This window comes from Larimichthys crocea, chromosome XX (assembly GCF_000972845.2).
Source record: "Larimichthys crocea isolate SSNF chromosome XX, L_crocea_2.0, whole genome shotgun sequence".
In the NCBI taxonomy this organism is placed as follows: domain Eukaryota; kingdom Metazoa; phylum Chordata; class Actinopteri; family Sciaenidae; genus Larimichthys; species Larimichthys crocea.
Genome location: NC_040030.1, coordinates 4886212 through 4897911, shown reverse-complemented (window position 1 = coordinate 4897911; position 11700 = coordinate 4886212). Strand labels below are relative to the sequence as shown.

Genomic DNA, 11700 nt, shown 5'->3' with positions numbered 1-11700 from the left:
ATATATATGTGTGTGTGTGTGTGTGTGTGTGTGTGTGAGATTTAGTCAAAGACAAAGAGTCACAGGTTGGTTTTCACCCCACCTCATTTTATTAAGCAAAGTATCAGAACGATCTGCAGTTAGTCGTTTAACAGAAACCAAAGAAAACTCAGGGAATGTGATGAACAGTACGCCAATACTGTTTGAGATTAACTGCTTCAAAACCAACAACAGCAACAATAATAATAGTGACGATGATAACAGGGAATGTGACTTTAATGTTGACATGTAGTGTGTGTGTCTGTGTGAATATGTGTGAGCGCCAGTGGAAGTACCAGCAGCTGAACAGTAGTCGATATGACAGTGTTGAGAATAATAGGACATGATGAAGTCTGTGGCTGCATCAACAGTACAGCGATAAGAAATAAACAGATGGTTACAGAGCAAACAGAAATATATTCATATATATTATTAGCCCTCACAAATTAGCTCTATGTCTCGAAATCTCTAATCAGGATTGTGTGTCGAATACAAATGTACTGTACTTCATGTGCGAGGGAGAAATTCATTGCACGTCAGTTAATCAGGAACTGAAACTACAAAATAAAACATCAAACCCTGCTCGGTCTAAGCGTCTATCATCGGTATTATTTCATCTGTGTGAGAAATAAAACATTCACGAGCGTATAATCGAGTAAAGTCGACCTCTAATGTAAATATCTGGAAGTAACATATAAAAAAATAAAGATGGAAAAATCAGTTCTGCTACTGATAACAGCATATTAACAAAAACAATCCACTGTACATGTCAGACTCTAAAAGATATATACTGTTGCCTCTCATTAACGATTTACATCCAAAAATAAAATAAAATCTTCAGTCAGTTTTTTTTTTGTCTTTGTTTTAAAGTGATCAGTAAAAACGTCGGAGGCTGGTGCGTCCTGCAACGTTACGATGCAGTGTGACGGTCAGAAGGTCAGTACTTCACACAGAACAACAGCGAGGACGAGTGCTCGTCTTTACCACAGTGTCAGCGACTACGACCTCATTTTTTTTTTTTTTTTTTTTTTTACAGTGTCTTCCGATCACAGCAGCATGGACTCCTGCATGGCGAACGCCTCCTGTGCGTGCCTGTAGTGTGGTCCTCCGAACAGCTGGGGGAGCTGTTGCCTCATGACGGGCTGCTGCTCTTGGAACTGTGTCCTGTAGTGGAGCAGGCTGTCCGGGTTGGCCGGGAACGTGAACTCCTGAACCGGCGACATTTGGGCCCGCTGGAAGCTCGGCGAGCGGGGGATCCCGCCCGGGGACGGAGGGGGCAGCTCATCCTCCGGCGACCACGGGAGCCCGTCTACAGGCCGCCGGGACCCGCTCTCTGGCGGGTAGTGCGAGGGGTTCGCCTCGCCTCTCCGGTGCCCTTCGAACCTGTAGTCCACTGGAGCGTACACCTGTGCGGTGGAGGTGAGCTGTTGCAGGTAGATGGGGGTGGAGCTGCCCTGTGTTTCCAGCTGCAGGGAGTGCTCCGGCGGAGGCCGGGCGTTGCGGGAGGTGGAGTTAGGCGGCGGCTGCCTGCGGTAGGTGGTGAAGGAGTTGTTCATGAGAGCCTTCTCCGGGGAGAGGCTGCTTGGCTGCCGCTGGGTGGTGGCGTACGCTCGCTCCCCGTACGCCATGCTGGAGGGTGGAGTAAACCGGGAGGGCGGAGCGTAGAGTCTGTCCTCTCCTCTGTGGTCCAGGCTCACGGGGTAGGCGGGATGGAAGATGGGGACCTCCGTCGTGGTTCTGGCCGGGGAGTGCTGCTGCGGAGGGGTGTGGTACTGGCTGTGGTTGCCAGGGTAACCGGCGTGGACGCCCGCTGGACTGTTGTGGACAAAAGAAGGAGGAAGGGGGTGTTTGGCCATCCTGGGCCCTGACGAGACGGACACAGCGCTCCCAGCCAGACTGGGTCCACGACTGGGGCTGCCTTGATGATGGAGGGACGATACACTGAAAGGTGTCTCGCTACGAGGTGTCTTCATTCTGGACGGAGGTCTCTCCAGCTCCAGGATTTCGAAGTTCTGCTCCGGCAGCCCCGGCACGTTGTCGTACTGTGAGGCGTTGGAACCTCGGTCAGTACCGGGGAGGAAACCCTTGGAGCGCGGCCGGCGGTGGGGCAGAGCGCTGTCGTCTGGGCTGGAAGGAGCCGGCGACGGCCCTCGACTCAGCTGGACCTCCCGGGCCGCCGCCGCTTTGACGGCTTCCAGCTTGGTCTCAGAGGGTTTGAACCAGCGCGGGGTGATCTCTCTGTGAGAGCTGGAGACAGCGTTGGAGTTGTGGTTGGCGGTGGCGTGGCTCTGATGCTTCCTTCTGTCCGCAGTGCCGGGGTGTTGCGTGGGGGTTGGGCCTGCGGGTGGTGTCATTCGCCTCTCTGGCGTGGTGGAGGTGGACTGCCTTTGGTGCTCATTCGGGATCTCCCCTGACCCCCTGGAGCGGGGCTTGTGGTGGCGGTGCGCTCTATCCAGCGAGTCTCGGCGTGCCCGGCTGGGGGGCCGACTGTCCCGCTGAGGACTCAGGTCCGCGGGCGGCTCGGCTGGCTCGGCGTGGCTCTGACCGTTGGCCACGTGGTTCACGCCCGCCGCTGCCAGCTCAGGAGGAAGCTGCCCGAGAGGCTTCTTGGGAAACTCTTCCTCTTTACCTGCAACAACCAGAACAGCAGAAAGACGTCAGAACCAGAACCCGGGAATCAGAACCGAGCTGTGATGGTGTGACACACTGTGTGGCGCTGATTCACATCAGATGAGGAGTCACGACAGGGACATGGATTCATGCAACACCACTGCCATAGAGAGGTCAAAATAAAGGAGAACGACACAGTCACAGAGCAAAGGACAGAAAAAAACATCAGGAGAAGTTTGACATCAAACCTGAGCTCGATCAATCGAGTTGGACTCTGTTTCATTAAACTGAACCGAGCTGCAGCCTCAAAAGGTCACACACAAATACTTCTTGATTAATGAGCCTCGTTAAATGCACTCAGACTTAAGTTACTATTCTACACCCAGTGAACTTGATGACATCAACAGTTGACAGCAACGTGAACTGTAAGGGAAAGTGTGATGAGCAGTCCGGAGGCAGCAGCTGCAGGAAGACGATCCAAGAAGTGAACTTACAAACTAAAACGTCTAAACCCTGACGAGTTCAACCCGAGCTGCCTCATCCCGAATCTTCAGGCGACAAAAAGTTTGAACAGTTTTCTTTCAGGAACTCGCCGCAGACTCTCCCGTCCACGGTACACACCTCCGAATCTTTGAGTTTCAAACGTGTTTCAGGGTCGACTCAGTGAATAGAAGATTAATTATCAAAAGGAGATCAAACAGGAGAAACCAAATCTGCGACTTAGTTTAAAAAAGTCAAACAGAAATATTTGATAACATGATCACGAGTCCTTAAACCGCTGCATTAAGATATTACTGAGCTGAAGCTAAAGTTTATTAAAGAATATTTATCACAGACACGATCCGTGGGATTTATTTTTCAAACATCTTTCTCGTGCTGTGATAAAAAAAATTAACTTCAATTTGGAGCTAAAACAAAAACATTATTTACATTTTAAAACAGTTTATCAGACTTTTAAGATCATTGTAACTTTATAATTATAAGATACAGCTCAGATGTCAGAGTTTTCATATTTTCATGTCTAAAATTATAATTATAATAGTTTGAATGAGACTGTGCAGCATTTCAATCTATTTAATATAAATAGATTTATTTTGACGCACTTTTCCTACAATGTTTATTTCACTTATTGAATTTAAAGGACTTACTGATAGTCTAGCAGACAAAAATAATTAAAATTCTGGATGCTGCGACGATAATCTCACGTTCATTTTGGTCGTGTCTGCTTTGAGCCTCCACCTTCGTGACGGAGCTGTTAAAGGTGGCTGCTGGCAGCTATTGTTTTATTTCACACAGCTGGAAAGAGGAAGCGGTGACGGAGAGTTTTATACTGTCAGTGCTGCAGTCTGTAAAACAAAGACTTAAAAAAAAAAGCCTGGAGGAGCCGCGCTCACACCGTGATCTTATAAAGAAGCTTTTTCATGATTTTAAAGGATCCGAGTGAACGAGCTTTTAAAGTTGTCTGTTTGCTCAGAGTACAAGGTTGTAGTCTGGCGCTTTAGACACCTTTACTTCACCTAAATAATAAATTAAAACATCAGCAGGAATTAATCAGCTCTCCGTGGCCTTGGATGAAACTCTGCAGTCCTTCAGCGACACAAAAGAAGCGTCTGCTTACGCAGAGGAAAGATCAGAGCTTCATCCGGCAGAGTAAATTACACTACAGCGGTGACGGTGGTTAGAAAAACAGGAGACCGTCTCTTAACTCAAACTCGGCCTGAAGTGAAGTTAAAAACCCACAGAACCATAAAACCACTGACATTTCTCACAGCTCAGCTCGGATAAAAAAAAGAAAATGCAGATGAAGAAACACTCGGCCTCTCTGCACAGCAGCAGCAGCAGATGGTTGTTAAAAAAGAAGTTTAACAAAAGCCTCCAGTGTTGGAAAAAAGTGGCTCATTATCTTGTCAGCGGGCAGAGAAATGAACAGACAGCTACTGTTGGAGTTTGAGCGGCTTCTGGTTACAGCAGCGAACTGAAAAATACTTCAAAAACACGAGAAGACTGAGGACAGGTGACGATCCGGGCTGGAGATTTAGACGTTAGAGTGACGCTGTGACGTCCCTTATGAATATGTCACGAGCTGCGAGTTGAACTCTGAGAAAAACTCTATTAACTATCAGACAAACTTACAACTTTAAAGACTTTCAAACAGCATCGTACAGCGGCTTTAGTCGGCCACCAGAGGGCGCGTTATGTCACCTGAAAGACGAGTGAAAAGGTAAAAAAATAAAAAATAAGAGAAGATAGATAGAAAGACAAGAGGAAGACTCCACTGAAGCAATGCATCTGAGCTTAGTTCAATCTCTTAAATATACACGAGGGATTAAAAAGTGTTTGTGAATAAACCGGAGTGCTGTTTGGACAGACGGGTAAGACAGACAGGACGGACGGACGGACGGATGGGGGACAGAGACATGGAGAGAGGGAAGACCAGTCAGGATAGCCCACCGGTTACTGTTGTAGGAGGGGATGTGGCCCCCGCTCACGGCCACAGATTTGTTGTTGTTGGCTAACGTGGTTCGAAAGAAAGAGGGAGAGATTAGAGGCAGATTAATGAGGAGAAACAAGAGCAAGATCACAAAGTGACACAACGTCTACTACTACTGCTGCTAACGCGGCTACGAGCTAACGGGACAGCAGGAGGACAGACACAGTGCGGGAGCTGCAACACCTGAAGGGACGTTTGGTTTCACCGTCACCGAGTGTGTGGCGTCTTTCTGAGAAGCCACATCAGCGTGGACGTAAAAAACACAAACAAGATTTTATTCTTATTTTCTGGATTTAAAGACCATCAGACCTTCATAAAACTGAAGGCGACGACTTATTAACAGTCAGAAAGTCAGTTTACGATGATATAATACAGGAAAAAATAAATAAATTTGTTTTACTTGATGTCGAATATAATTAGGGGTAGGGATGTAACGATACACTCAACTCACGACTCGATACGGTTCACCATTTTTTGTTCAGGATACAATATTTCTTTTTAATCAAAATGAGCTACAGACAAATCATGACCAAATAAAATTATCTTTTTATTTGTAGGAAAAAAATCTTGTCAATTTTCGCTCACGAGGTGGCGTGACGTTACTTTGCTTCTCACTGAGGTGGCGGCTAATCCTGTTTCAAATCTATTTTCTGTGCTCCGTACCTAAGTAGTGACGTAAGTAATGTGACTTGACGTCTGACGTTGAACAAATGAAATCACCAACCAGCGACTTTTTTTAAGATCACGTACATTTCTAATTAAAAAAAGAAGAAAAAGAACATATCCCTTGACTCATTTTTTTTCTGTCAACCGGTGCGAGTCGTATCGATTTTTAAATCGTGTCACGATGCATCGTTACATCCCTAACTAGGGGTATTAAAAACTTCAAATAAGTACTCGTGCGTGCGTAAAATGATACTTCAGATCAGATTCGTAGTTGCAGTACTATCAAAAATGTCCCTTCCTGTATTATAGCTGATCATACTGTGTGTGTGTGTGTGTGTGTGTGTGTGTGTGTGTGTGTGTGCGCGGTGTCGTAGCAGTACCTGGTGCCGGCAGGTCCAGCTTCGCCCTCCTGAGCTCCGTCATGGACGCCTGCAGCTGCTCGATCACGAAGTCGTCCTCGAAGTAGAAATTTTTGGACAGCGACGCCTGAAGAAACTCCACCAGCTCCTCCATGGACAGCTTCATCAGGTGCTCTGTCACATCACACACACACACACACACACACATATATATATAAGAGTCTTCTCAGTTTGAGCTGTCAGCACCGTGTGTGACTGAGCCGTCTTACTCTTGTGCAGTTTGAGGATGGTGTAGGACATCGCGGGCAGCAGCCTCTCTCCCTCCAAGATGTAGATGTCCCAGATCCTGAGGGTGAGCGTGAAGGGCGTCTGCACACAAACACAACAGAAGCTCATTTTACCGTGTACGGCGATGTTTTAGTTTGGATTTGAAGAACAACAGCGCTGCCTGTAAATCTGTTTTTTCTGTCTGTCAATACTTTGGCTCTCAGCCTCGAGCTGATTTATTTTTAGACGAGGCAAACATGAGGAAGTATTAAATTTGTAGCGTGCTTTTATTTAATCCTGTCAAAGAAACCGCCTTTAAACGAGCCGTCAGGGCGTCCGGAAGGTTGTGACGTCACATACCTGCACCCGTCGACCAGCTGCCGTCCAAGTTCGTCATTCAGTTTATTTAATAATTTCAAAGATGAAAAATAATAGAATAAAAGGAACACCTTGTGTTTGTGATTTAAACTGGAGGGTAGACTGCGATTCATGGCTGTCCGCCAATCAGGAGAGAGGCTCGTTAATGAGAAAAAACACCCCGAGAGAAGATGTGGACTAATATATCTTCAAAACTTTGGATAAAACTGTGAAGTGAGAAACAGTTTGTTGTTGCTGTACTCACTCTGTCCAGGAAGCACTGGAAGAACCACTTCATGGTGTAGAGGCTGGTGAACACCTCCTGGTTATCCTGCAGCAGCACAAACACACAGCAGAAAGTCTCTTGAGAGCGGGAACGTTAATCATGACGTGACAAGAACAGCACCGGCTGCTGCTGATGACGCCGTTTACAGTAGCAATGAGTAACCGCTATGAGCTGGTGTCACACAGCGTCCACAACAAACGGTGTCCAGCCCACTCTGCTGTATTATTCAGCGCTCGTTACATTATTAATCCACGGCAGCGTTTGGTGTCTCACCAGGTGCTGTTTCAGTTTGGGCATCATCTTCTTGAGGATGCGGTCGTGGTGCTCCTGGAAACGCATCAGCTTCGGGAAGCCGGGGACGAAAAACCCTAAAAAGGTGAGGACAGAGAGGACGGGGTCAGGTCCAGGCTTCATGACGGCAGCAGCTGTTAGAGCTCACGTCTCCACTCTCAGGGCCTCTTGGTGATAATCTCTTACAACGCGTGTGTGTTTATAGTCTATAAGTCATATTCCTGAGTGAGCTGCTCGTGATCTTACGGACGTTTTAGCGTCAGCTGCAGGAGATTTACGAGCTCATTGTCCTCGTCACTGAGGCCTTTCACTGCGTGCTTGACGAGATCAACCAGTAAAAGGCTGCGTTGGTACGACCCGATGACAAAGACGTTCAATAAAAACAGAACGCAATAAATAAATATTAAATATCTTTGCTCTGTATCACGTTGAATATTCGTCGTGTTACCGTGCATGGAGTGCTTCTGTCCGGACAGGAGTCTGACCAGAGCCCAGAAGGCGTCCTCTTCATTCATGTAGATCAGCAGCAGAGCGGTGATCTGACTCATGCCCTGACAGTACCCCACCTCCTGCAAACACACACACAGGGTCATGATGAGGATGAGCTGCGTGTCTGTTGTATGTAAGAAACATGAACGTGTAGCTGCCGATGCTGCAGCCCACACAGGGTGAACGCAGAGCGACCTTTGAGCTGTGAACGACTCACCGTGTTGTACATGGAGTACGCTGTGAGGACGTGGAACAGAGCCTGCTGCCTGAAAACACAAAACCACAGTCAGAGAGAGAAGCTGCACGTCGAACGTGACGAACAATGAAAAGCTGAAGAAGAAAACCTGACGCAAAGTGAGTTGATTCGTCAGAAACGTCCTGAGAAATTCACGTAACAAAGCAGAAGTCCAAACAGAAAAGGGACGAATCGTGGCTTCACATTTTAAGAATCGACTCCAGATTTATCTCCTTCTTTTTCATTATTTATCTTCTCGTTGCCTCTTCAGACACGTGCACAGAACCGGCTCGTTAATGTGATTAATCCTGCCTAGCAACAACATCTCGTTAAAGCTCCCCGGAGGTCTCGAGTCCAGTTAGAAAAGTGTGATGCTAAGCACTTATTAATATTCATATATGCTGCAGATTCTGTGTCTTTGCCGCAGCTTGTACACAAAAAAACAGAATCAATGCAACAAATAAACTCTTTAAATAAGCAGCAAAATCAGACGTCACCAGTCAACTTCGTTCATCTATTGCTTCACGTCCTACGAAGGGTCTAATTTAACGAAATGAACGTTTAATAAACGTGTTAGTTGTTGCTACAGTAGTAAGTAACTCTCCGTGTAGGTTTGTACTTCCACTTTACGTTCGGGGGTTTTTTCTTGTGCAGTTTGGTTTTTTAGGGAACACGTTGGACCTGTCGGGTTTGAAACAGTTTGCGCTGGTTGTTGTTGGATCTACAGCTCTGAATAAAGAGCAGTGACGTTAAAGAAGCAGTTCCTTCCTATCGAGCGTTTTCCGGAGAAACCTACTTGACATCGTAGCGATGCATGAACATGATGTGGTCCCTGTAGGTCCGGTTCACGTCCAAGTCGATCTGCCGGATGTCGGGCGAGAGTCCTCGGGCTCTGGCTTTTAGTTTCTGTAGAAGAAACGGACAAATAAAAACAGAGATCCATGAAGGAGGCATCAGTACTTCTCAGAGATAAAACTAAAGCGTGTGCCTTGAAAAACGCTTTTACAACCAAATATTAAAACGTAACAACACTCGACTGAGTCTGAAACAAAATGTATTGATCACATGATGAAGGCTGATTGGCTCTTTTAATTAAAAATGTATTTCAGCGAATAGTTTGAAAATGCTAAATTGTTGAAGATTTATCCAAACTAGTTAAAGGAGGATTCAGTTTTTATTTTATTTTGTGAATTCGAATGTACTCTCGCACATTTCCATGAACCCTACATGACCCCGTCGTGCTCGTGTGATGTGAATTTGAGGCTTTTATCCAGATTAAAATAAAACTTCACGTTCACAAAAGATGAAATGGATTTTTATGGACTTCCTGCTCGGACAGAAAATTTCTCTTCCTCACTTTGTTTGCTTCACTGACTGAGCCCCAGACTCATAATTAGAATACTTTCCGCAGCGATGTATTGATCCTGCCAGCTAAACTTTCTAATGAGATCCAAAGTTTGCTTTGCTGCAGAACAGGAAAAAAAAAACACCAAGCTGTGCCGCTTTACACAAACACGATTAATCCTCCAAAGCCACATCTTGCCCACAATAATTCTGCAGCTTATTGAAATCAAATGAAGCCAAGGTGGCTCGGGTATGAATCTGTGCAAAGCTTCGTCTGCTGTAATAAAAGCCGCCAGTTTATAAACCAGTGTGTGGGAGAGAGAGCGGCGAGATCTCGGCTTCGTACCTCGTAAAAGTCTTTCTTCTCCTCCTTTATTTTGGGAACGTCGAGCAGCAGACACCACACCTCCCCTCGGAGCTGGAGGGGAATTCCCTTATAGATCCTCCTGACCAGCTGGAAGGAAACAAACAGCAGGTGGTCATTGTTAGAAAAAGGCCTTCAAAGGAGGAGCGAGCTTCGTCCACCTCAGAAACACCGTCGACCCAACAAAGCTTCACCTGAGTTAACCCCAAACCCTCACCGTGTTTTCATGACTTTATTATTATTATTAATAGCGTGATACCGTGCAGTCACGACATTTTCTCAAACAGTTATTGTATCGTGAGAATCTCACGAGAATTGTTTCAACCCAACATTTGACTCTATAAAGCTGCAAAGGGAAGTTTTTCCAATATTTCCTGACATTCATCGACTCGACACAAAAACACAAATCAATAATGAGAATAATCGTCGGCTGCAGCCAGAATCTGCAAACCGCATTTAACAACTGAAGCCTGCAGTGAGAGATCTTCACCGTAAAATGAACGCACATTTGTTTAAAGACTTGATGTAGAAACAGTTTAAAATTTGATTTCAATGTAGCCTGTCTTTCAAAATTTGAAGAAAAATGTGTCATAAAACCAAAGATCTGTTGATCTTTTCTGAAGACTCGATCGTCTATGATGGCAAAATAAAAGTTTAAATTGAAACTCAAATCTAATCGTGAATTTGGATTTGACTCGTGACCCTTTTGTCACGTTAACTTTTTGAAAAGTGCTGCAAGAATACAGCTTAGTAATTAAATAAATGAATAAACCAAAAAGAATGATTGTTTTAAGTGGAAAGTAAGACAGAAAGTTGAAGTTTCTCTCAGTTTTCTGATTAATAAATTAACGATGTAGGACTCTTTGACCTTCGTCCAAGCTTTGAAGACTTAGATAAACTGAACTTGTTTTCTTGTGTTCAGCTTGTTAAATGTGGCTCCACTGATCCTGATTGTTAGTTAATAAATCACCGCATGTAGAACCTTTTAAAAACATGCTTTACGGTGCACAAAAAGTTCAACAAATAAAATAAACGATATGATGAAACAAGCAGAGTGAAAAATTCGACGTGTTCAGAGGTTGTCAGAGATTCAATCGGAGCCTCCGGCAAGTTACCGAAAATGATTCAGAAGAGAGAAGCCCGTCAAGCAAACAGCGCTCATCCTGTCAAAGATACAAACAGTGTATGCATGACTGTACTCCGTGCTCTCCCCGAGCCGAAGCTAAGGGCTTTGGAAGGTGAACCGCGACCATCTGGCTGGACGAGCTCCAGGAGAGATTGTGGGCAGAGAGTTAGAGTTAGAGAGAGACTGCTTTGCATGCAGAACAGTCCAAAGTAATTCAGTGTCCACAAAGAGATGGAAAATCAGTCGGACTCCGGGCGAGGAAGATTAAGTCTTAAAACCCTAAACTGCTGGAACAGCAAAGCTAATCGGAGCAGTGAATTCTCCGTCTACGGCTATTAAAAGCCAACCAGGCGGAACAGTCGAGCAGCGGATATGTTGGAGGTGTTGTGACTGTAAATGTGTACAGGTGACTGACGGAGGCCACAAAAGAAGAAAGGAGAGTCTTTCCTCGACCTGAGTTCATAAAACATCCTGCGGCTGGCGGAGGTGTGTCGGTGCGAACTTCAGGACTCTCAGAAATTCGTATTTCAGTAATCAAACTGGCTCCAACTTCCTGCGAGGAAGTCAGAGGAAGTCCAGAGTCATCGTTTATATTTCAGGGGCTTTGAATCCAGATAAAATCCAGATGAGATTTAAGACACTTCCAGTCCTGAAGGAGGTGGTACCTGAAGTAACTCTCCAAAACACCAGAAGAACTTAGAACTAAGAAGTTAAAGCTCTTAATGGACGATGGAAATAAGACTCTCACTGCTCCGCACAGATCTGATGTAACTTTACTCACATTAATACAAGAAACA

General features: G+C 45.5%; 1 protein-coding gene across 5 annotated transcripts in view; it reads right to left on the bottom strand.

The window, feature by feature from the left end:
* Positions 1–66: 66 nt before the first annotated feature.
* Positions 67–11700, bottom strand: part of usp6nl (USP6 N-terminal like) — a 66500-nt gene continuing 54866 nt past the window's right edge. For all 5 annotated transcript variants that reach the window (XM_027272176.1, XM_027272177.1, XM_019260326.2 and 2 more), the window contains 9 exons: positions 9760–9867; positions 8866–8975; positions 8052–8100; positions 7794–7914; positions 7328–7422; positions 7034–7099; positions 6414–6513; positions 6166–6318; positions 67–2647 (listed from right to left, as the gene is read on the bottom strand). In XM_027272176.1, coding sequence (XP_027127977.1) covers positions 1065–2647; positions 6166–6318; positions 6414–6513; positions 7034–7099; positions 7328–7422; positions 7794–7914; positions 8052–8100; positions 8866–8975; positions 9760–9867 — 2385 coding nt within the window. In that variant the 3' untranslated portion in view covers positions 67–1064. The remainder of the gene's footprint in view (positions 2648–6165; positions 6319–6413; positions 6514–7033; positions 7100–7327; positions 7423–7793; positions 7915–8051; positions 8101–8865; positions 8976–9759; positions 9868–11700) is intronic.